Source organism: Tursiops truncatus, chromosome 15 (assembly GCF_011762595.2).
Source record: "Tursiops truncatus isolate mTurTru1 chromosome 15, mTurTru1.mat.Y, whole genome shotgun sequence".
In the NCBI taxonomy this organism is placed as follows: Eukaryota; Metazoa; Chordata; class Mammalia; order Artiodactyla; family Delphinidae; genus Tursiops; species Tursiops truncatus.
In genome coordinates this window covers 635,016-659,983 of record NC_047048.1, presented here as the reverse complement: position 1 = coordinate 659,983, position 24,968 = coordinate 635,016, and the positions used below count along the sequence as shown (strand labels likewise).

Sequence of the window (24,968 nt, the reverse complement as noted above, 5' to 3'; positions counted from 1 at the left end):
TGGGAACATTCATGTGCCCATTGTTGTTTAAATACCTGTTTTCAATTCCTGGGCTCTAGACCCAGGAGTGAAATTGCTGGACCGTATGGTAGTTCTGTACTTAACTCCTAACCACCAGACTTCTCTGCAGCATCTGCCCTGTTTTACGTCTCGTTCCACTACCAGCCTCGTGTAAGAATTCCACTTTCTCCACGTCCTTGCCAGCACTGTTCTCTATCTGATTCTCACCATCCTGCTGGGTGTGAAGTGGTGTCTTCTTGTGGTTTTGACTTGCATTTCCTCAGTGGTCAATAGCGTTGGGCATCTTTTCATGTGCTGCTTGGCCATTTGTATATTTTCTTGGGGCAAAGGGTTTGAATAGACATTTCTCCATTTAAAAAATTGTCACATTTTGGGGCTTCCCTGGTGGCTCAGTGGTTGAGAGTCTGCCTGCCGATGCAGGGGACACGGGTTCGTGCCCTGGTCCGGGAGGATCCCACGTGCCGCGGAGCGGCTGGGCCCGTGAGCCATGGCCGCTGAGCCTGCGCATCCAAAGCCTGTGCTCTGCAACGGGAGAGGCCACAACAGTGAGAGGCCCGCGTATCGCAAAAAAAAAAAAAACCTGTCTCATTTATTGAGTTGTAAGAGTTCTTTATGATTGCTAGGTACAATTCTTTTATCAGATATGTGGGTTGCAGACATTTTCTTCTGTCCGTTGCCTTTTTACTTTCTCTCTGTTTTGTTTTTTTGTTGTTGTTTGTTTTTTTTTTTTTTTTGGCTGCACGTCTTGGGAGATCTTAGTTCCCCGACCAGGGATCGAACCCAGGCCCCTGGCGGTGAAATCGCCAAGTCCTAACCACTGGACCCCCCAGGGAATTCCCATCTGTTTTACTTTCTTGTCCTTCGAAACACAGACATTTTAAATTTCGATGAGTCTAATTAATCTGTTTTTTCTTTTGTTGCCTGTGCTTTTGGTGTCATATATATCTAAGAAACCATTGCCAAATCCAGGATCGTGGAGATTTATAGGAGAAGATGTACCTTCTTCTGTGTTTTATAGTTTTAGCTCTTACATTTTAGTCTTTGATGCATTTTGAGTTAACTTTTGTGTATCGTGTGAAGTAAGGGTCCAGCTTCATTCTTTTGCATACGGGTGTCCGGTTGTCCCAACACCAGTTGTTGAAAATACTATTCTTATTGAATTGTCTTAGAATTCTTGTTGGAATAGCCTATATCCTCTTAAAAAGTTGTATAATATTCTGTTACCTTGTTGTACCATAATATAACTTGCTCCTTGCCACACTGTTTAATACTTTAGTTCTTAAAAATACGTTTTAATATCTAATACACTAAGTACTTACTGTTTTTTGGGACAGGGTTCTGGGCCTTTGTCATATTTTCTTTTTGGTTTGAATTCTGCAATCCACTTTCAGATTTCCTGAGAAATCTTTCATGCTTTATTGAGGTGGTTTTTTTATGTCATTCAGGAAAGTTTTATGGTTTTCTCTGGAGAGATCTAACTTGTTTCTCAGTGAGCACGTGACCTGGACAGTGTCCCTGTAGCACACCTGGCGTTGACTTCGTTTGTCTGTTTTCTGTGTAACATACCATTAAAATGCACCATTGTGGTGAAGGCGGGTCTGTGCAGGACTGCACGCCTGTTGTGATCCAGGGTGGAAGATGTCCTGGGGTTCTCGGTACACCCCCCTTCTTCCCGTCAGTCCTGACTCAGCCACGTGCTGTGCTCCTCCACCTTCCGGCACATTCCCTCTGCCCCAGTTCCTTTCTGGAATTGATCCTCTTGGCCTGGCCAACCTTCTGATTTTTCTTCTTCTCCGTTTTCTCACATTCTCCATGTTGACCCTTAACCTAAGTTTTCTTTAACCGATAAAACTTAGCAGCAGCTCCCTGAGATCAAATTGGGACACGTGTTCAGCAAATACATATTAAAAATTGGGATTTTTGTGCTGCTAAAAACAGATTTTATTTAATGTTGCATTAATTTATATGTAATATAAATGTAATAGGTTGTGGGAGTGTTAATTATTACATCTTTTTTTCAACGAATTCTGATAACCTGCTGAGAGTTTTCTAAAGGCAGGGAATAAGGTGAGGTGGGGAGTGGGGTAGAGGTTAGGGAGCTTCAGGGTGTCCTCCTAGTGATAGTGATTTGCAGTGGCTTTTTCAGCCTATACTTGTAAGCCAAAAAATAGCAGGTATGTCAGATTCTACTCGTTTTTAGATGGAGCTGTGGTTAACTTACCACGTCGCTTAATGTCGGGTTTACAAGCACGTTGGTTCCTGTTTGGGTGGGAAAATCTCACGCAACACAGAAAATCTGACAGCGAGCGGCTTCCGACCGCGGAAGTAGTGGCTGTTTCTCGCCAGTTGCCTCTGATTTGCACTAAGTAGCCGACAGCGGGTGGGTGGCTTTGGGAAGCTGAGCCTGGCCACCGGTAGCCCTTAGGTCGGACGTGTCCGCGAGGATGGTGGCAGGCTTTTCTGTCCCCACACACGCCTGGAGAGCACGGGGTAAGATTCAAGCTACCAATGCGATGGAAAACACACAACCCCTCCCCTCAATAAAAACCTCTCCCCAAAGAACCAGTTACGGCTTATAAAGTCAGATACATCTTTTCGAATCTTTTTTATCTCAAAAGGTGAGCATTTCTCAAGAAACCAGAGACTTCAATGTGATTCCGCCAGATCGTTCACTCTGAAACGCTGACCGTTGACCGTAGCCCAGTGTGAGACACATGTCTTACACGCGCGCACAGTGACACGGGGGTGACACAGGAGCCCCGGTCCCTTGGCCAGAAGGCATAGCTGGGGGCTGGGTGCTTGCAGCCGGTCGGGAGGCATGAGGTGGATCAGTCCCGCCCTCTGACCCTCCACCCGGGGGCCCTGAGCTGCACTTCCGGCCCCTCACCGCTGCCGGAGGCCACCTGAGCCCAAGGGCAAACTCCCGGCCCTGCGAATCGCTCAGGCTGGAGCAGCCCCGTGGCGGCCCGTGGTTCCTGGGCTCCAGAAGCCGCCCCTCCTGCCGGCTCTTCGCTTCCCAGAAATGGTTGGTTTTGTACTTCTGTCGATGGTTTTGGTTGCCGTCCCCTCTCCCCCCTCGTCAGAGTCAGTCTAAGTCAGCTCAGGATCTGGGGAGCCCCTCCTGGGGGGCATCTGGGGCTCGGTGGCCCGGGGTCTCTGTCGCAGCCAAGCGCTGCCTCCGGGGCAGGAGCCCCCAGGGGCAGGCTGGCGGTGCCAGGCGTGGGGACGACGTTGACGCCCCCAGATTGGCGGTGGAGGGGCCCTGGTCTGGCCGGAGTACCCCCCACAGCCGGGAGGACACCCCCTCCCGGGCATCCCGAGTCTGAGCTGCTCCCCGGCTGCAGAGCAGCCCCTCCCCAGCCGAGGTTGCTCAGGCACTAGATCTTTCTGCCCCGAGTTCCGGGCTCTCCTGGTCTCCGACGGCAGGAAGCCCTTCCTTGGGCCCGTGGCTTCACCGACCTGCCGCCTCCCCGGGAAGGTCGGGGGCCTCTGGGCTCTTGGCTGCCGTTTGAAGGTTGCCGCGGGCACCGCCCCAACAGGGCTGATGACAGGAGGACCGCGGCACCGGGGAGCACTGAGGTGAGACGCCCGGTGGGCAGGGGGCTGCCGTGGTCCTTCCAGATCTTACTCCACCACGTGTGCCCTGGAGCGTAGCGCTGCATCACGGCGTCGGGTGGTGTTGGTGCGGACTCTTCTCGCTGTGACAGGAGCCGCGTTCTGAACGCCGGGCTGAGCCCCAGGCCTGCCTGGAGGGTCCTGGACGGGTGGCCGAGGGGCTCAGCGTTCATGTCGAGGGCCTGGGGCTCTCGCTTTTGTTAAAGAGAATTTATTTTTGAAATAACTGTAGGTTACGTAGCAAGTTGCAGAAGCTATAGGGAGGCCCGTGTGCCCTGTGCCCGGTTTGCCCCATTGGTAACAGACTGTGGTGTTTCAGCCAGGAGGGACATCGATGCCGCCCACAGAGCTCGCTCACATGCCATTAGTTTTGCGGGCGCGCATGTGTTTCTGCGCAGTTTTACCGCAGGTGTCGTGACACAGAGCTGCTGTCACCACTGGCTCCTGGGCCACTGCTCTGCAGCCCTTCGCTGTTCAGTGAAGGACACTCGGGTGGTTTCCCGTCTTGGCTTTCCCACCAAAGTGCTGTGAACGTCCATGAACGTGTGTTCCTCTCTCTGGGGAAGTTGCCCGGGAGCATAACGGCTGGTTGTGTGGTCCGTGCTGTGTCGGTGCTCGGCAGCTACCCACCTTCGGGGCGGTCGCCCCGTACGTGCCCCTGTCGTGCGAGGGATCCGGCTTCTCTGCATCTCCACTGGTGTTTGGCGTCTCGCTGCTTTAATATTTCAGTCTTTCTGATCGCGGCGCTCACATTGATGAGGACGGCTGGAGTTGTCCTGGGAACTGGCAGGAGCAGAATTAAACTCTCTTTTTTCCAGAGTTTGGTGATATGTGCGCTGTTGGCCTTATCAATTCTGGGTGCTGCTGGGTGGGCCGTACGGGAGAGCCTTCCCGGCCTGCTGGCGGCGCCGTGCTGCTGCGTCCGTGCTCGATGTGGCCCTTGTCATCCCTGCTGTGTGACGTCCTTGTCCCCTTTTCCAGGAGCTCCTCGCGGCTGCGGCCCCAGGGCCCATGTTCTGTTAGGAGGCTGGCTGCGAGCTTGTGTACCTCTGTCTCTCAAATGGGTTTTGTCGGCTCATTTGTTGACTCTGAACCGTTAGGGAAGAGTTGGAAACTGCTCAGCGTCCTGCTGCCGTGGAGACCCATCGCCTTTGTCCCCTCCCCGCCCCCAAGTCCAGCTGTCCACACGTCGGTTTCTAATGCTTTAATTGCCGCTTGGTCAGCCAGGGCTGTGTTTGTGAGCTTTGCTTCCTCGTGGTCAGCAGAAAATAGCTCAGCAAAATGTACTTTTAAAAAAGGAATGTTTATTATTTTTCCTGAGTTATATATACATGGCCAAATGGAAAAAAGAAATAGAAACATACAGAAGAAACCAGACAGATGAATCCTGCCACCCCGAGAGAGCTCTGGTTTATACTCTGGGCTGTGTCCTCCAGTGGATACAGTGTCTTCTCCGTGCGTGAGGGTGCCCACACCAGATCTGGGTGTCATAACGTCTTTCACGTTTCCTAGTATGACAGAGAGAAAAAGGTCACTCGTGGTTGTTGTAACTTCGGTTTCTTTGATTGCTACCGTGAACCGTCACTTGTTTTTCTCTTGTGAGCTGCCTGTGTGTTTTTACCAGTTCTGTCACAAAGTTCACCTTTTCTGTATAGATTTGAGAAAACCCTTGTGCTGAGAGCTCTGTCCTAATGGTTCAGATATTTTTCCAGCCAAGTTATTTTTATGGCTTTTGCCCTAGACAGACAGCCCCTTGGCCACTCCCAGGCTGCAGGGCCCAGCTGCCGGCCGCCAGGTTGGTGCCTGTGCCGGCCCTTTGGTTCCCTGGTCAGTGTAGGAAGGTGGGGGGCTCCCAGGAGCGCCAGCTGCTCCGTTTTCTGTAAGGTCTGGAGGAACGCCCCCCCCCCGCCCCGCCCCCTGTCAGAACGTGGCCTGTTCGTCCCCGCCAGTGACCTCTCTCTGCTGCCTGGGTGCACTGTGGTCTGGCTCCTCTCCACCGGTCTCTCACTTGGTCCAGCTGCCCAAAGACCAGCGTGGGGGGCTGCCTGGAGGTGCTCACGGGGCGCGTGTCTGAGCGAGCAGCTAGGTCTCAGGGTCCCTGTCCCCCGGGTAGCATGTTCTCTGGCCGCTTTTGCACTGTCTTCTCTATGGTAAAGGACGTCCTAGATCTGACCGCTTCCCCCCAAGCCCTTCCACTCAGACTGCGCTCCTCCCGACTCTTCTCCCTCCACGCAGCCTGGCCCACGCTCCCTCCACGCGCCCTGGCCCACGCTCCCTCCACGCCCTGGCCCACACTCCCTCCACGCAGCCTGGCCCACGCTCCCTCCGCGCGCCCTGGCCCACGCTCCCTCCGCGCGCCCTGGCCCACGCTCCCTCCGCGCGCCCTGGCCCACGCTCCCTCCCACGTGAGCAGAGGCCTCCAGCCTCCGCCTGCCTGTCGGCTTTCCCCTCTGGCCATGGGCAGCCAGGACAGATGGCCTCTGCTGTCCCCTCCCCCAGTGCAGACCTGGGACGAGGAGGCAGGTCCTCGTTCTGGCTGGTGCGGGTCTCCCGCTGGTGCCCACATGCGCCCTGGAGTCCGGGAGGTCCTGTAACGTCCCCACGGGCCACTACCCCGGCATCTAAGATTGTGGGAATGAAAGCCCCTCATCCCAGTGAGGACTTCGTGCTGCGTGCCCTGCGCCGCTGTGCCTACTTTCTGAATAAAGAGCGTCGAAATCATAAAGGAAAGTTGAAAAAGGGACGCTCCCCCTCCTGCCCCCCAGTTCCGCCCTGAAAGCCCCGCTCTCTCCCTCTCTGGTCCCTCTGTGAAGGTCCCTCTCTGGTCCCTCTGTGAAGGCCCCTCTGTGAAGGTCCCTCTGTGAAGGTCCCTCTGTGAAGCGCACCTGCCACAGGGGCCTCTTGGTGCAGGCTCGGTTTATAGCGTCATTTCCAGCATCATCCTTAATTGAATTTTCAAAACCACCTTATACAAGCAGAACACCCCCACTGTGGGAAACACAGGGAACGTGAAGGAGCACAGAGCGGGGCCGGCCCACTGACTGAGCCGGGGCCTTCCTCCCGCCTGGCTTGCAGGCCTCCCCACCCCTCTTTAGCCCAGACGGTCCGTGACGTGAGTAACGATTAAACTCTCACTGCTGTGTGGTCCTTTGGCCATTTTGGGGTCGGAACCACACTCTGACCTGGGGTCAGGCAGCCCCATCCTTCTGCCACATCCCTTGAAGCCCAGGGTTGCCCCCCCTCGTCCCCGAGGGAAGCCGGGGTTGGGACCACCCCCTTCTGTGCGAGGAGGGCCCTCATGCGGCGATGGCAGGGCTGCCCGGAGCCTGGTCTCCCGGGGGGCTCTGCTGGGGGGTCTTCTGTGTCCTGGCGTTGGGAGGGGGCCGCAGTCACTCCCTGAACTTATACGTCACTGTGACCCCCTGGCCTGGGGTTCTGTCTCTGCTGAGATCACCTCCACTTCCCGCCGTTGACAGGAAGCCACTTGGTTTATCGTCCTCGGTTAAGTGAGTTGACACCACATTTAGTTCAGGAAGCTTATTTCGTTAGAAGGTTCACTCATGATTACAAGGAATGTTAGTCACTGGTTCATCAGACCACGTACTCAAGAAAGTTCTCCAGTTTGGGGTCTAAAATACCAGAATGGACAGATGAAGCCGAATATTTGTTCAGTCTTTTCAAAAGTATTTTTGCAGTGGAATGAAAAGCTTTCCCAGGATGGGGTGTTCACAGCTGGGAAAACAGTTGCTGCTTTGAAGATGGTTTTCCCAGGCACAGCGCTCATGTCTCCCGCTGTGAGGGGCAGAAGTGGCGTCTGGTGCAAACGTATGGCCCCTGGGGGGCTTCTGCTGGCCGAGGATGGCTGGTCTAAGCTGGGCCGACCCCAGGAACATACACTGACGGACGTTTGCCCAGATGCACACCTGAGCGCGGCTGTGCAGGTGTGGGTGTCAGGACACACCTGCATGTACCGGAGGCCCTGGCCTCTAGGTATGGATCAGCTCTGAGTGTGTGCTCAGAGGTGATGTCTTAAAGGGCAGAGGAAAGCGGCGGTTGAGGTCCTTGCCCACCACCAGCGCCAGGCTTGGCCCGATGATGCTGTCTTTGCGTCCTGAGCCTCTGCTGGCCTGACAGAGCCCTGCCCGTGCTTGAGGGCTTAGCATGGTGGCCGCCAAAGCCGGGCGCCTCCGCGCAGCAGCTGCCTGGCCTGGAGGTGCGGGACGGCCGGCAGCAGGCCCCACCTGGCACGGGGCAGGGGCGGAAGTGTGTGACTGAGCGACCTGGGTCTGGGGTGTGTGTAGTGGTTCCATGACCGGGAATGGGGCGGGTGCCAGCACAGGGCTCAGCATGCAGGAAGGACCAAGAACTGGACGCAGATGGAGGCTTACGGGCAGACACGTGTCAGGGCACAGGCCAACTGCCGTGACGCGGAGACCCCAACATCCAGTGCCGTACACAGGATGGAAGTTTCACAGCGCGGAGGCAAGCGGCCCGGGCTGGCGCGGCTGGTTCCTGGGGTCGTCCAGGGACCCGGCTCCTCTGGCCTCGCCGTCCTGACGCCCCTGGCCTGCTGCCCTGGTGTGCGGCCAGTGGGAGCCCCCCCCACGTGTGCGGTTAGTGCCGGGCGGAGGCAGACAGTGAGGCTCAGCGGCCTCATCTCCCGGAGCCGACCGGGAAGCTGCGGGCCGCCTGGGCCTGTGACCTCCAGCTGGGCAGCAAGGAGCCCGGTCAGAACAGGCACCCGCTACCGGAAAGACAGGGGGTGCCGGGCTCGCGCCCCACTTCCAAGGTCAGAGCAGGGCTGTGGGGTAGGACGTGGTACCACTTGGCTCAGGTAGACAGAGGCTTACACAGGGCGCCGGGTGGTCGTGACCTTGGGCACCACGCTTCTCTCTGACACCGTCAAGTGGAGACAGTATGGCCTGATCAACGGGGTCGCCTAGGCTGCCACGAGGTAACATGCTAAATAGCTGACACGGTGCCTGGAGGACACGCTTGTATGCAGCAGCTGTGTGTGTTCTGTGGTGATGAGAGCGGGAGACGTGTTAGCGTATATCCTTTCTGGAGGGTGGAACTAATGTTTGTGTAGGGGGCATAGAAACTGATTGGAGCAAATTTCTACATTTGTTGGGATTTAGCAGTTTTATGAACTAGTCCTCTGTTTACACTGAGTTCTGGCTGCGGGGTCAGACCCCCCAGGAGCCCCCGGCCCCCTCCTCGGCCCTGTGCTGCAGAGGAGTCACAGCCTGTGTCGGTGCCAGGAGTTCACGGGAGGGAGGGCAGGGGAGGGCGGTTTGTGTTTTAACGTAAGTAATGAATGAAAGTGTGCGTCCTGGACTTCATACCAGGAAGTCAGCCTTGGGCAAGAGTCTCATCAGTAAATGCCTGACGATACAGCTGAGTGCTGGAAGCCAGCGGACAGGTGAAGGGTGACTTGTGTGACAGTGACCTTTCGGGCACGGAGCCTCCAGGGGACCACAGCTCGTCTGCCGCCGTGGCAGCCTGGTGGCCGCTGGCGACCCTGGAGGCTGGGGCCTCCTGCTTAGGTAAAGCGCAGTGAGTTCTGTTGGCCCGCGTGCGGCAGACGGTGCTTCTCCACACGGGCAGCTCTTGCTCTTCCTTCGCCCGAAAGAAGGCTGCACCCCGAGCCCTCCAGCCAGGCCGGCCGCTGGCCTCGCCCTGAATGTCTGCCGTGTGGTCAGCACGGGGCCCTCCGCGGTGGGCTCTGTTCGGGAGAGGTTAGTGGAGCACCACGCCTGGGGGACCAGAGGGGGGTTTCGAAATGTGCCTCCTGATGGCGCGGAGGGTCCCCCAGGGCAGGCTCAGGGACCCTGCCAGCCAAAATGTGGACAGCGCACGGGGAGCGTGTGCGTGTGTGCACGTCTGCACGAGCGTGTGCTTGCGGGTCTTTGTCATGAGGGCATGTGTGTGTGGCTGTGTCCGTGTGCACGTGTGTGCAGGCACACTGGCGAGCGTGGGCTGGGCTCCGGCCCTGGCAGAGTCTGTGTTCCCTGGGCATGGACGTGCGTTCCGCCCCATCTGGCCGAGCAGGGCTCCTGGCCCTGGAGCCTGGGCTGTGTAGCTGGTGCCAGAGCCCTGCCAACCATCGGGGTCCCCGGGGTGGAGGCGGGTTTTCTGAGCAGCCGGGCTGCTGGCACGCTCGTCCCCTTCTCTCTGGTCGCCCAGGTGCCCCGTGTGTCTGAAGAGGGAGTGGGAATTTGTAACTGGCGGGGAGGTTCCAAGATTCCCGTGCAGGTAAACTGCATTTCCCTGTAGTTTGTAAGAAAGACACTCACCCATGTGCCATTTTCTGTGTGTCTTGCTGCCCCGTGTTCTCCCCTGGCTGGAGCCCTGGGGGGCCCCCGGGGACTTGGGTGGGGCTTGGGTTAAGTCAGTGTGGTGGGCTGCTACCCCCGCACCCCAGTCCATCTTCCTGCCCTGTCGCTCCTCTATTCATGTGCAGCTCTTTCTTCTCAAGCTTACCCATTTAGGGGAAATTCTTTCCTTCAGACTGTATTTTGAGGCAAAAAAGAATCGCTGTCCTTTTCTCATTGAAGTTTCTAATTCTGGGTCTGGTGTTACCAGCGTCGTATCTAATTTCTAGCCTTTACTTGACCTAACTTTCAGAAACAGGTGCAGGGAGTGTGGGTTAGTGAAGGTGACCACTTTACCTGGGAAATGGTAGTGACTTTCGGTATTAAATTCTGATTTGAGCCTGGAGTTTTAAACTGAGCAGCTGTGATTTACATGGAAGAATTTCATTTATGGCCGCAGACAGGCATACTTTGTATGGTGGATTTCTTTCCTTCCTTTTTTATTGTAAAGTAAGCAAATAGGAGGTCCATACAGCTTAAAGGAAACCACAGCTGGGTCGAGAAACAAAACTCAGCGCCTCTTTCATCCCCCTGCTTTTCTTTAGGCTTGTATCAGTATTTCCTGTGGTGCGGCCCTAAATAATAGTTTGGTTTTGCTTGTAGTTGAACTTTACATGGTTGGAATTGCATTCTACTTTTGTATTTTGCTGCTTTTTAAAAAAATTTTATTTTATCATTTTTTTTTTATACCACAGGTTCTTATTAGTTGTCTGTTTTATACATGTTAGTGTATACATGTCAATCCCAACCTCCCAGTTCATCCCACCACCACCACCATCCCCGCTTTCCTGTATTTTGCTTTTTTTTTTTTTAATAAATGTATTCATTTATTTAGGCTGCGTTGGGTCTTCGTTGAAGTGCGCAGGGTTCTCATTGTGGTGGCTTCTCTTGTTGTGGAGCACGGGCTCTAGAGCGCAGGCTAGTGGGATCCGCGGCTTGTGGGATCTTCCCGACCAGGGATCGAACCCGTGACCCCTGCGTTGGCAGGAGGATTCCTAACCACTGCGCCCCCAGGGAAGCCCCTGTATTTTGCTTTTCTGGCTAACGTTTATTGTAAGCGTTCTCTATGCTGTTGTTACAGCTCTAGATTGTTACTTTTTATTGGCGCAGGAACATAGTTCATCCATTAGGTCCTCTGAGTTGTTGGCAGTTATGGGTGACGCCCTCATAGGTAGACACAGCTTCTCTGGGGTGTTGGCCTGGGGTGGAATTGCAAGGTCTTGGGATTTGCAGGTCTTCGCTTCTGCCGGATAAGCCCTATATGTTAGTCACCTCTTGCTGTGTAACAAATTACTGCACAATTCTGGGGCTTCAAAGAGCTGGGCGTGGCGGTCTGGGTGGGGCCTCTCTACACTGTCTGGTTCAGCCCTTGGGCTGCAGCCTCGCCTGAGGGATGGACGGGGACCATCTGCTTCCACACCCCACCCTCGCTCCCCATCAGCTCCTCGCCTGCCGTGGACCAAGGGCCTCGCCCACTGTCAGCCACAGGCTGCCCTCCGCTCCTCCCCGAGGGGTGCGCGCTCCATGGCGCCTGCTCCCTCCACATGAGGAGCCCTCTTCTCCCCCCACGCCGCCCCGCGCTCGCCTTGGCATCTTGGCTCCCGGGGCTGCTGCCACATGCCCGGCGTGTATGGCTCCCGCAGACTTTCCGCGTGCGCCACACCTGTAGCCTCGCCCCTCGGCGGACGCCTGGGTGCCTAACCGTGACCTCAGACTTAGCTGCCCAAAATCCAGGTCTCCATCTCCCCGAGCGTTCCATCCACCACCTTCCCCAGAGAAATAACGGCAACATCACTGCTCAGGCAAACACCCTTGTCTCTATTCTTTTTGATTTTATTCTGGTAAAAATATGCATAACGTAATCAAATCAACCACTTTAGCCATTTCTCAGAGTCCAGTTCGGGGGCATTAAGTACACTCTCACTGTTGTGCAGCCGTCACCACTGTCCGTCTCCACAACTTTCTCATCTTCCCGAACTGAGACTCTGCCCCCATGAAACACGGACACCCCCTCCCCTCCCCCAGCCCTGGCCCCCACCCTCTACTTTGTGCCTCTGTGACCCTGACTCCCCCGGAGCCTCGTGAGTAGAACCACACAGTCTGTCCTTCTGTCTCTCATGTTCCACGTCTCTTCCATCCGGGCGTCCTGCCGAGCCCTGCTGACTTCAGAATGTACCCAGAGTCCAGCCGCCCTCACCACGCCAAGTGCCCCCCTCCTGGTCCAAGCCCCGCCCCACTCGCCGCAGCGGCCTCTCCTTGGACCCGCTGGACCATTCATCCAGTTCCCCCTCCCCCACGCCCACCCGCAGCCGCTGCTTTCGAAAAACTGTTAATGGTGTTTCCCAGCTAGGCCTGTGGTGGCTTCACACTCCATCACTCACATCCCCTGTTTAAAGCTTTCTTCCAGAAATTGGTCTGGGAGACCCTGGCCTTTCCGATTTTCCATGTCTTTAAGGGGCTGACTTTTACACATGTTGCCCAGTGCAGAGGTTACCACGGTTGTCAGGGTGGGATGATGGGACTTCCGGGGGACCTCACTGGACTTGCTCAGCGGGACGTGCCCTGCAAGCCACTCTTCACGCCCAGGGAAGGTACGGCAGCCGCCCTGGGGAGAGTTCTGCGCTGTGGCTTCAGGGACAAAACCGTGCTGTTGACTCTGTGAAGGGTGAGACTAGCGACCTGAAACCGTGGCTGCTGTGATTTTCCTCATTTCTGGGCGGTTTACATTGTTGAGTCGGCAAAGAAAACTGTCCTATCTGCTGAAGACTGAATGTTCTGAGCAGGGCGTGGGGCCCACCTCCTGTCTGGTTGGCTGTGGGAGTTTGTTGTGACCTCCCTGGAAGAGCCCGAGTCTCCTGGGGGCGGGGGACCCACATGTGTCCGGGGGGGGGGGCGGCCCAGCATGGGACCGAGGCTCCCTCCATGTAGGGGCCCAGCCTGTACAGGAGGCCCGAGTCGTGCGGAGCCCTGTCCAGACCAGGGTATGGCCCACTCTCTCCCGGAGCCCAGGCGGCAGGAGGTGGGAGAGTGCAGTAGTGGGGTCCAGGCAGAGGGAGCAGTGCGGGAACAGGGACTCTGCGTGAAGGGTCTGTTCCCTCTTCAGAGACCTCGTATCTGATGTCCACTGTACTCGGGGCCAGCCCCCTGGACAGACGGGGACGGCGCTCTTTCTAATAACTGGACTCTCCAGGACTCCCTACAGCTGATTTCTTGTGATAAGTTTTAGATCGATTCCACCCACTTATAAAGGCTTAGAATTACAGTCAGGTTTTCATCCACTTTTGTTCTCTGTTCCTTTGGCCTTTAAAACCCTTGTTCCCGGATGAGATCCCCACCCACTGGACATTGGCAAAAATCAGATGAACTCAGAGCAACTGACCTTTTCTGATGACACTGAACTGGGCGTTGAAGGCAAAGGCTCCAGCAGGTGCCCGTGGGGCGCGTGGAGCGTCCTTGGACGGAAGAGCCTTTCCCAGGCTCTCCAGGCCTCGTGGTGCTGTGTCGGCCCCAGCGCCTGCTGTTGAGGAGCCTGGGCGGGTCCTGCTCTGATGGCCACTGTCCCCACTTCCTGGGGACCCACAGCCGTTCCCTGAGGGCCTGCTGGTTGATGCAGGCTGTGCCAGCGGGCAAGGTGGGCTCAGAGGCTCAGACACCTTTGACCAGGAGGCTGGTGGGCACTCAGTGGGGAGCGGGGTTGGCGCAGGTGACTCTGCCCTCCTCCTCCCCCTTTCCACTGTCCCTGGAGTCCCCCCAGCTGCGAGGCTAAGTGCCAACATCATCTTCAGACAGGCCTCGGTGATGCCCCAGAAGGGTGCGTGGCAGGCAGGCCTCCGTGATAACGACTGATGCAGGAGGTGTTCAGACAGACACCGCACCTGGCCGGAGAGGAGGCGCTCTGTGTGGCCGCCGCGCCCCGGCTCAGGACGCGCTCTATCACAGATAGGAAGTCGCTGGCGAGGAAGTGGCACAGGAGTAGCTGGGACGTGCCTATTTCCCGGGGCTCTGAGCAGGCTGCCCCGGTGCCAGCGCCCCGGCGAGACGGCGGTCGATCCGCACCCTTCTGCCCTCGCGCCCTTCCTTCGTGCCGCAGAGAGCTGGGGGTGCCTGGGGAGGCGGTGGGTGAGGGATGCCCCCCTGGCCCTGCCCGGGTGCTGGCCGCACTGCCAGCCCGCAGGTCCCTGGGTGCCCCATAGAGAGTCGTCACAGGGACAAAACCGGCCTTCGTGGCTTGATGAAGCGCCGGAGCGTGACCTAGTAAATTCAGCTGTAGTTTTTACTGAAGACTTTTTTCCCTTTATTTTTGATTTAAAAACATATCAAAAGACACCCCAGATGCTTAGTTTCCCACTGTGGAAAAGAAAAGAAAACTTGAATTACTAGGCAGTAAGGAAGAAGAGAGAACTTTATTGAGAACACTTGCAGTACACGTTAGCGGAAGCTTCTCAGATTCCAGACGGCTTAAACCTTAACGTTTTCAGGCTGTCTCCCCTCTGTGGGCAGAAGCGGACGGTGGCATCGAGGCGTGTTGCAGGGCTGAACGTCCAGCGGGGCAGGCAGCGTGGGAGGGGACCCAGTACTGCGCCCGGGGCAGGCAGCGTGGGAGGGGACCCAGTACTGCGCCCGGTTCTTTCCAGGAGCAGCTTCCCTGAGGTGCAGCTTGCCTGCGGTCCCCGCACCCTTTGCACTTGGGTGCGACGGTGATTCTCAGGGGCTCCCAGCGGTGTGGCCGTCAGGGTCACTAACGAGAGACGCCTGCTTCACCCTGTGCCCGTTTGCAGCCCCTGCCCACCCGTCCCCCAGCGCCGGGCACCCACTTCCTGCTTCCTGTCTGCGGATTTGCCAGCTCTGGCGTTTCACGTCAGCGGACTCACCCGGTGCGGTCCTTTCCTGACTGGTTCTCACGGAGCACTGTGTGTTCAGGGCTCCTCCGTGTTGCAGCAGGTGTCAGTGCTTCATGCCCTCCTGGGGCCAAGGAGCCGTGTGGACGGACCAAGTTGTGTTCACCTGTGGATGAACAGCTGGGTTGTTTCTACCGCCAGCTACTGTGATGGGAGCTGCCGTGGACACTCGTGCACAGTACTTGTTGGAGCGTCTGTTCCGACCCCTTTGAGTGTGCACCCCAGCATGGAATTGACACTGCACACACTTGTCCCAGTTGCTTTGCCGCCTAAAGTGCTCATGCGTTCTCGCTCTGTGTGTGTCCTCTTAGCGTGAGGGCATCACCTCACTTCCCCCAGTGGCAGCGTGGCCCTCGGTCTCGGGGAGTCAAGCGTCGAGGTGATACTTTAGTCTACTGGGGGGTCCACTTCCACCAGCTGACCCCCTGCTTGTAGCACTTTTTCTTCCTGGGACCGTCCTCCCCAGGACCACGTTCTGGTTGATGCTCGTCTCCCGACCGTCCCTTAATTTGGAGCAGCCCTCCGCCTCCTTTGTCTCTCGTGACGTGGTGTTGTGGGTGGAGGCTGCCTCCTGTCCCTGTTTCGGACCGGGTGGTGCTTCCCCCCCATTAGATTCTGGCTGTGATCCCAGATTCGGACGTGGGGATGCACTCCCTGCTCTGGGGTCTGCGTCTGGACTCCCGTCGGGTGGGCTCCTCGGAAGCCGCGAGTTGCGGGCCGTCCCATCTCTGTGCTGTTGGTCACTGTTCCCCGCGGTAAAGCGGTCGGGCATCCTGCTCCTGGTCCAGCGAGTGCCCCTGCTTTAGCCACGTCAGGGGTCTCGCCTGTCCCAGGCTGCGCGACAGTCGTGTGTGACGAGCCCTCCAGGACCCTCTGCCGGACCAGTCAGCCGGCCTCTGCTCTGAGCAGGGTCCTTCCCGTCTAGTCACTCGCTCCTCCCTTCAGTCCTTCCTTCGTTCCTGTGGGTTCTTGTATTTACTTCATTGCTTAGTTTATGTAGGTGATATTTATGTTTGTTACCGGATGGACTCGGGGATTCTCATTTTTCAATAGTTGAGGGTTACTTACCCGTCTAATGATCTCGATGCTCAAACTGCCCAGGTCGTCCAGTGGGAACCCTTGAGCTGGGTCCCTGTGTCCTGGTGATGTGACCCTGTCATTGTCCTGATGCTTCTCGCCTCCTGGCAGGACACCCTGTCCAGGACCCCGAGGCGCCTGCCTCCTGTGAGGGTATGGGTGCTGGAGGCCCAGGCCTGGGCAGGGTGGGCTGGAGAAGGTACAGGTGCCCGTGGCAGTGTGTCCGCACACACCCCGTCCGCGTCTGAGGTGCTCACGCCCAGCAGGCACACGCACACCACACGCCCCCGTGCACGTTCCCGCCACAGACACTGGGGCTGAAGCCCAAACTCCAGTTCCCACCCGCGCCCACGGGTGCTCGCCGCCTGCCCTTCCCCCTCCCGTCTCCGCGTCCGTCAGGGCAGCGCCCTCGCTAATGTGCTCGGTCATGGTGGTTTAGGGTCGTCTCAGAGGTGCCCCAACACCCCGGCCAAGAGGGAGGTTAGGGCCCAGCCTTCCTTCCGACGGGGTGGGTACACAGCCCTCCCGCCAGGGCCCTCCCAGGCTCGGGGGAGTGAGTTACTAAGCACAGAGGACGTTAGGAAGTCGCGTTCGGCGCTGACACCGTGCCTTCCGTGCTGGCTGCTCTCCACTTCTGTGCTCTTGGTGGGGTTCGGAGAGCGTTGCTGCCCAGGAGAGCGGGGTTACCAGGAAACAGCAAAGCTGTCGGACGCCTTGACTTTACCTTGTGCTGCTCCAGCGAAAATCGTGAAACCAGCCTCCGCTCTCAGATAAACGCCCGGGAAGGATGTGTGCGCGCCGGCGGGCGGCTGTGCGTGCTCGGAGCCCGCTGGGGGCGCTGATCGTGGCTCTGCCCCCGGAGCCAGGGCTCTAGGGTCTCGGGTGAGAAGGGACTCCGGGAGCACCGGGTCCAGCCTCTGGTTCAGTAAGAACCCCTTTTGGTTAAGTCGGGGCCTCTGCCTTGTACCTGCCTTCCCCCCGCTGGGCCCTCGGAGCCGTTGTGCCGCTGGTTTTGCAGGTCAGGAAATGGGCTTCCAGAGCTGAGCGGCAGGTGCTGTGCGGGGGCCTGTGTGACTCATGTCTCTGCCCACAGAGCTCTCGAGGCCTCGGTGCTTGCTTGGGTGTGTGTCGGGTGTGAGGAGGACAGGTTTGCTCTGTGATCTCAGGTGAACCAGGGACTGCGGGATGGAAGCTGCCTCTGATTAGCCAGCGGGGGTGGGGGGTGGTTCTGTGAACACCCAGCCAGCCACGGAGTGAGGGCTGCCCCATCCCTGATCAACACTTTGGGCCCTCGATCGGACGCAGTTCCCACCCAGATATCCTGACGTCGGGCACCTCTGGGGAAGGACGGGGACTATGACCTCGGGTGGCTTTGCATGGCTTCCGCGTGGTTTGCTCCTACCTGTTGGAGACCAGGGGAAGCCGAGCACACAGGGAGGGGGCCTGGTTCCCGGCTGTGTCGTTACTGCTTAAGGTTTCCAGCGGTCAAGTCAGACTCTTGGGGCCGCGCGTGCACCTCCTGGGTTTGCTGGAGGGTCGGGGACAGGCCCCATTCACTAACACATTGTCTGTCCCTGTCCTGGCCATCACCACCCTCCCAGCGGAGATGAGAGCAAGTGTGCACTTGATGGAGCCCTCAGTGCTGGGGCTCCTGCGATGGGGACTTGCGGGGGTCAGGGAACTTAATAACAGCTCTCACCTCGGAAGATGCGAGTCTGTGTGGAAAGCGAGGCTTCGGTGGGGCTTGAGCCGCTGGAGACGGCGCTTGTCGAACGCAGATATTTCCTTGGGACAGATACTCTGTCGGAGGTTTGCACTCATCGAGAACTGTTAAAACTAAAAATGGCTCGCTTCCTGTCACTTAAACATTGCTCACCGTCCTCCCGGCGAGGCCAGCCGCGCCCCGTCTTGGTGGTGCTTCTGGGGAGGAGGGGGCCCAGCCCTGCAGAACTGCTAGAAGAGCGAGGCTGTGTGATGCGTTCGCAGTAGAGATTATCCTGGCGCCCAGAGAGCGTGCGGCACCCGTGTCAGGCACCGTCCAGGTGCCAGGAGCATCCGGGGCGTGGGCTGGAGTCCCCGGGGTCCTCCGGGCAGTGAGGGCGCCTCCAGACGCTGGGGAGCTTTTTCTTGGTGAGGAAGGGGTGGTCCTGCTGCTGGGGCTCTGAGTGCCCCCCCCCGGCCCCTTAGGGAGCTGCTCAGGTGGAGAATTCGGAAGAAGCAGCATGGCTGTACTTTATTGACAAAGACTGGACATTCCCAGACTCAGTTGGTTTTCTTTTTTACGTTTTGACGAGAGGGGTCTGCGTTGTCGTTGTTGTTACCGCTGCGTTCACTCTGCCCTTCAGGAGGCGCACAGCAGCGTCCCTCCCCAGGCTGGCAGGAGGTGCAGGGCACCCGGCGTCCTCCCACTTAGCACACACGCACACACACACGCAGGCGCGGAAAGTGTTCCGCCACCTCCAGTTCACGCTAGCTGCGTGAGTTCTGTTCCTCTAAAATGGCAAATTTATGGCACGTCCCAGTGTCCCCCTCCTTTTCGCTCTCGTTGGCGGTGTCAGAAACGTCTGCCACATGATCCAGTGTGTGCGGGGGTCCGTGCCCCGTGCTCATGACCCAGATGGATGGACAGCTCTGTGTGTGAGTGGCCAGCGGGAGGGTGCCTTAGGGCCGCGCGGGGCACAGTGTCCGGCCCTTCCCGCCCACCCCACCCCACCCCCCTACACGGCACTGCTGGACTTCACCTCGGCCTGCTCGGTGCTGTCCGGGACTGCCGCCTTGAGGGCCGCGTGGCAGAAGCGGTTCAGGGCGGACAGGCTGGTCTTCTGCTCCAGGTAGAGCCGCAGCTTGTCTCGGAAGGTCTCCCCGAGGAAGCTGTAGACCAGGGGGTTGAGGCAGCTGTTGGAGAAGGCGGCCAGGTTGACCACGTGGCCGGCCAGCGGGTGCGCGTGGCGGGGGGACCTCTGGCAGGGTCCGGCCCCGGGCGGCGCACGCTGCAGCAGGTGCACGCTGATGAAGACGTTCTCGGGCAGCCAGCACACAAAGAAGACCAGGACCACGGCCAGGATCATGCGCAGAGCCTTCTGCCTCCGCGGGCGAAGCCCATGGTGCCGGTGCGCCGTCACCAGGACCCTGACGATGAGCGAGTAGCAGAGGCCGATGATGGCGAAGGGGACCACGAAGCCCAGCGTGACCTCCAGCCACTGCACCTCCCTGACGTCCGCGAAGCAGAAGCAGACGTCCTCGCTGTGCTGCAGGTGCACGGCGGTGAAGGGCACCAGGGTGGCAGACACGGAGGCCATCCAGATGAGGCCGCAGCTCAGCCGTGCGCGGGGCTTGGTGCGGAACGGGCCGCAGCGCGTGGCCTTGGCCAGAGCCAGGTAGCGGTCGAAGCTCATCCAGGTGAGGAAGAAGACGCTGCTGTACATGTTGACCTGCAGGAAGAGCGACATGAAGGTGCAGAGCGCGGTGATGTCGTAGTACTGCTCGTCCAGGTTGAACACCTCGATCAGCGAGTCTGCCACCAGGACGAGGTCCGCGGCCGCCAGGTTGGTGAAGTACAGGTCGGGGATGGTCATCTTCTCCCGGAAGCGGATGTTCACCACCAGGATCAGGAGGTTGCCCGCGAAGCCGATGGGGAAGAGGAAGATGGTGTAGAGGCAGGACAGGAAGAGCCCGACGGCGCGCTGCTGCTGCTCCGAGAGCGCGGCCGAGCTGTTGGCCAGCGCGCGGGGCAGGCCGAGGCCGCTGGAGGAGCCGTTGGAGGCGCCCGGCGGCGTCTCCATGCTGGGCCGGGCGCCCGGAGGGACAGCCGGCCTCTCAGGATTTGCCGCAAGGCTCCCAGAAACCGTTTTTTAACAGGAAATCCCTCTTGAGAAGGAAAGGGGATGCTCTTGGAAGCGAGCCAGGCATCTGGAAAAGCGGAGCAGGCCCCAGGGGCACTTGTGCAACCGGAGGTGGAGGTCGGCGCCTGCGCTCTGGCCTGTGCTTCTGCCTGGCCTCTGGGTCTGCGGCTGTGTCCACGCCACACCTGAGCCCCTCACTCCCGGGCACCTGGGGAAGCAAGAGCAGAGGATTCAAGCCCGGCGGCTCCAGGGCTTGCTGATGATGCGGGACGGGTGCAGCACATGAGCGCGCGGGGCAGGCCTGGACGTGTCCCCTCCGCTTGGAGGGCCGGCCGGCCCTGTGCTGGAGCAGGGGAGTCAAGCGCAGAACACGGCCCGTGTCCTCTCCCCAGGGCTCCCAGGGCCAGTGGGTCTGAGTGCAGCTGGCGGTGACTCGTGCTCAGGCCCCCGCACGCAGCTCAGGAGGGCGCACGGCTGGATGTTCGCGTGGAAGCCTTAGGAGGGTTGTGGTCAGGAGACGAAATGGTTTTATTTCGGCGGCTGCTGGAAGAGAACCAAGACGGGAAGGGGAAAAGCGGCCTTTTCTGGAAGGGAGCGGGCCCAGCACGCTTGGTGAGAGGTGGAGCAGAGGTTTTTTTCTTGCAATAATACAGATCAAAGAAGTCTAGCATTTTCGGCTAACCCTAAGTTTGGGTGCCGAACACGGAACTGTTTTCAGAACATGGAATGAGAGAACATGAGAAATAAAGGTGGTCATTGTTTTAGGAAATAAGATTTGAATTTTTTTAACTGTTTTGACAAATTATTGTAAAACCGAATGTATTTCTCCACTGCTGTTTGCAACCTGGAAACGCTGTGACTTGGAGGCTGGGGAGAGCAATCCTCCAAGACCTCTGCTTCTGACCGTCTCGCCCTGGTGGCCGCTCACGCGCTCGGCCTGACACAGGCTCTGCTCAGCGCGCTCCCCAGAGGCTCTGCGGCGTTGACGGGCCACCCTGGGCAGGATCTGCGGTCTCGGGCATCACGGCTGGGGAGCGGCAAGGTGGCCCCAGCTTTGTGGGGTAGCCCCGTCGGCAGGGCCGGGGCGGAGGAGCCTTAGTGACCACCTTGGAGAGTTTCTGCCTCTCCGGGGAGGTGGCCAGGGAGCGTTTTCAAAGTTGCCAGAGCAGCAGGTGCTTACTGACCTATTGCTTGAAAATAGAGTTTCTAAAAAAAAAGGAGGAAAGAGATGGATCGGGACCTTGGTGTCAGTTATTTTAAAAGGGTTCAATAACCTCTGCTTCACTGGGGTTGATCCACTGGATTTTACTAGTTGTGTTGTGTTCTTTATTCATCTTTGGTAGGTATCCCCAATTTGAACCACATAAATGCCATTGTTCTCAGATTCCATCTGTAATGTTTAAAGCCTCTGTTTTTAAATTTCTCTGTAAAAACCGCTTAGAGTATTTGTTTTGCTTTTTAAACGTGGGAATTTTGGCAAGTTTTGGACTGATTCTCAGGAAACTCCAAGGCGAGCAGAGCCCTTGAGACACACCTGCCCTCCCCTGTGCTCGTTAGGTGTTGGCCGTCACTTCTTTCCCGGGTAAATGGGTCTTTGATCCTTGACCAATGCTGTTTTCATGGTGGTTTGATGAAAAGATAAGCATGAATCTTACTGCTGACACACTTTCCTCATGAAAGTTGGCCACGAATTTACAAATAGAAAGTTGAGTATAAAGCAGTCAGGTATCATTTTGTTTCAGATTGCCACTGCTTGTCCAGAGCTAGAAGAATGAACCACATTTTGGTCCGATCTACGAGGTATCTTTTGTGTATTAAATTAATCTCGGGTTGGCGGGCATCCTCATTGAGGGAGTAAGTGACGCGCCACCGTCAGAGCCCTGGCGATCTTCTTGGAGAAGATGCTCGTTTGAACAAAACAGGACGGAAAGCAGCTAGCGTTGTTTTCAGCCAGCGTCATGAAGACCCTTCCTGCTGAGCCGCCCTCACTGAACGTGCCCGGTCTGTGCACATCTGCTCTGGCTGTGCGCCGTCTTGTGCTGCGCCCAGCCGAGACATCCAGCCCTGTCTGCCCGGCCCGTCTCCGTCCCGGTGCCGACCCGAACACAGACCCAGAGCCTGGGTCAGTCACGCTTACCTGCGCGGCTGCCGCTGGCCACCTGCGTGTGTCCTCTGAGCAGACCCGTCCCCCGTCCCTGGGAGGGCAGCTCAGCCAGCCTCCGGGATGCGCTCACGGCTGGGGGCGGCAGCGATTCTGGACTTGGGAGTGGAATCGGGACCTTCGCGGGACGCCAGAGAGGAGCGTGGAGGCTCCGGAGGCCAGCCCGTTGTCCTCGGCAGGCAGCCCGGGCGGTTGTCGGATGGTTGGCCCCTGGCGGCCGCAGGCAGGCTTTATAGGCCCGCGGCTGGCGGGCGGGCACCTCCCACAGGTCCGGATGTAACCCCTTTTTTGCTGGGCCTTTTTCTCCCCCTCTGGCACTGAGCTCAGTCCCACCAAAGAGTCTTCAGGGAAGTTTCCAGTTGAACAGCTTTTTTTTACCCACTGATACAAACCTCTTTTTAAGTTTGAAGGGATTGTAAATGGGTCTTATCTTTTAGATAAAAATCTATCATCCTTTGGTGAAGCTTACATATTGTTGCTTGTTTTAGCAATGGACTGCCTTTAAAACTAAAACTAGATTTCCTAAGTTCGGAGAGTAGTATGTGAATTATACATAGAGAATTTCACCTAGGAGTTTCACAAGACACTTGGAGAAAGAAATGTAAACCCAGCAAGTAGCAGGTATTTTCGGCAGGTGAGCTCAGAGTCGGGTAGATGAGTAGCCTCCGCTCCCCTTCCCTTTGCTCCCGAAGTCCCTGGAGGTGCCTGTCCTGCAGGTGTTGCCTAAGACCCCTCTTTTCGCCAGGCCTCCCGCCCTCCCACTGTGCGCCTGCCCTGGTGCCGGCAGGACCGGCCTGACCCCACTTCCAGTGCCGACTGACCATGCACCCCACCTGCCGGCGGATGGATGTCACCATCGGCCTGGAGAGGCTGGCAAAACCTCCCCAAGCGTCCCCGGACACGCTCAGCTCGGGGCTGAGAGCGCTGCAGGCCCGCCGGGAGAGTTGCGTGGTTGTCATGAGCACTGCATTTTAATCCAGCTCCTACCTTCCTCTTGGGTGTCCCTGTTTTCACCTCGTTGGTTTTTGAAGCTGTGAGACTGAACTCCGAGTGGAGGAACGAAGCACACCGCTGCAGTGTGAGCCCCCGCCTGGTGGGACGGAGTGTGGGGCGAGGGCGGGGTCCCTGAGCCCCGGGGTCAGCGTGCTGCGAACCTTCTGCTCTGTTCCCAGCTGAGTGCGCGTGAGCTTGAAGGTGTTTTTTGAGCGATGCTGACTTAACATCCTTTGGGAAATGTACACGTTTCCACAGAAGACAGTGTTGAATTTTTTATGGAAAAGTACTAGTGTTCAGGGTTCTTTCCAGCTGTGCTTCTAATAGGTTCGCTTTTTAAAGAATGGCGCGATCACATAAATGGGGCTGATTTGATTTTAGACCTGTTTCTGGCCAGCTACACACGCAAGATGGCTTCAACACTAGAAATGCTGGAGACACCATTTTGAGAGCAGTGAGTCATGAGAAAGTACAGTTTCCCCTTGAGTTAAATAAACGACTAAAACACAAATTCAGACCCTGAAATAGCCGAGTCACGTCACTGAAGCACAGCCGCTCCCTCCTGGCGGGACACACGCCCTGCAGCCCCGCCTCTCGTCCGTGTGTTCCCGAACTCACCTGGGGCCGCTAGGCCGCGGGCCCCCTTTTCTCGTGGCCCCGGGTGGGTAAGTAATGGTCAACCCTCCTGCAGCTGGTCAGCGTGAGGGCCAGCCCACGGTGTTGGGGGGGCGTCAGGCCACTGAACCCCAGTTGATGTTCGCACGGGCAGGGCCCAAGAGGCCTCGTAGACGTTTTCGTGAGGCGAGAAGCCCGTCTGTACGTTTTAACATCCAGCCTTGAAAGAGCGCGTACTCCGCACTGGGCAGCGTGGCGCCCACCGTCTCGGAACCCTCCGTGAGCTCCCTGTCAGGTGAGGCGGTATCCCTGTGTACTGATGGGAAAACCGAGCTCAGAAGGAACGGTACCGGGGCCTCGGAGCTGGGGCTCGGCCCATCTGAGGGCCTCCGAGCCCGAGGTCTCCTCTCCTCGCCGGGAGCCTCCCACATTGACCGTTGGCCTGAAGGGTGCTCGTCTTGGGGCAGAACTGCAGTTCTTGGGATCTTCCTGTCCATCCCCGAACTGGGTCAGCAGCTGGGTGGTGCCCCTCGCCGCCCCTGCCCCGCCTCACACAGCTCTCTGCTCTGTGTGGGGCTGCGGGGCGGGGCGGGGCGGCCGGAGCCGCGGCTGGCGCTCCCCTCACCGGGCTCCTCGCCTCTCGACACAGCCGTCATGCCCCTGTTGGTGTCGCGAGTCCCGGTCCTGCACGTGCGCAAGTGCGTGTGCCCGACAGCTGCCGGCGTATCTGCGGCCCGGCCGTTTCCCGGAGGGCAGCCCCGTGGGAAGGGTTTGCTGCTCCCCAGCCCCAGCACAGGCGCCCACTGCGCGCATGGCCCCACGGTATTTACGGTATTTACGACTCGAGGCAGCGTACTCGAGGCAGCGGCCCGGGGCCCGGCTCTGGTGTTGACTCTCAGGCAGCTGGCTCCTCTGTGCCGTTGCCAGGAGCCTCCTGGACGTTTCCTTTTGGCCTTTGAGAAGGACCTGCCGGTGGCATGGGAACAGGGGTCTGCCCAGGGAGGGGCTGTCCCGTCCCTGGGGGCTCTGGGTGGAATGCTCTAGAAGGCCAGGCTGCAGGCCCAGGTCCTTGTCCCAGCCCCATGCTAGTGGCCCCAGCAGTGTCCTGGGAGGGGCGAGGAGCCCCAGGAGGTGGCTTCCCACCCCGTCAGCCCCGCTTTATCCCACACACCCTCTCCTGGAGTCAGGTGCCCCCCGCCGCCAGAGAGCCTGTGTGTTTGCTTAGCTCTCGGTTGGCTCTGGAGCTCTCTCTCCGGCTCTGTGTGTCCTCACGGGGTGCAGGATGCGGGCTGAGTGGGGCAGAGCCGCGGGGGCGGGGACAGGGTGGGGGGGCTGGGGGCCTCGACCTTCCAGCGGTCAGCCCCGCCCCCCC

At 58.1% G+C, this 24,968-nt stretch overlaps 2 protein-coding genes across 25 annotated transcripts in view; both read left to right on the top strand.

Moving 5' to 3' along the window:
* The window catches only part of CHLSN (cholesin), a 96,671-nt gene that overhangs the window by 19,249 nt on the left and 52,454 nt on the right, over nucleotides 1-24,968 (top strand). The gene's annotated exons all lie outside the window — the stretch shown is intronic.
* LOC117308170 (uncharacterized) overlaps nucleotides 1-24,968 on the top strand; it is a 68,900-nt gene that overhangs the window by 4,860 nt on the left and 39,072 nt on the right. For all 18 annotated transcript variants that reach the window (XM_073791808.1, XM_073791807.1, XM_073791802.1 and 15 more), the window contains exon 1: nucleotides 1-24,968. This exon is cut by the window's left edge and continues 4,860 nt beyond it; it is cut by the window's right edge. In XM_073791808.1, coding sequence (XP_073647909.1) covers nucleotides 18,607-19,857 — 1,251 coding nt within the window. In that variant the 5' untranslated portion in view covers nucleotides 1-18,606 and the 3' untranslated portion in view covers nucleotides 19,858-24,968.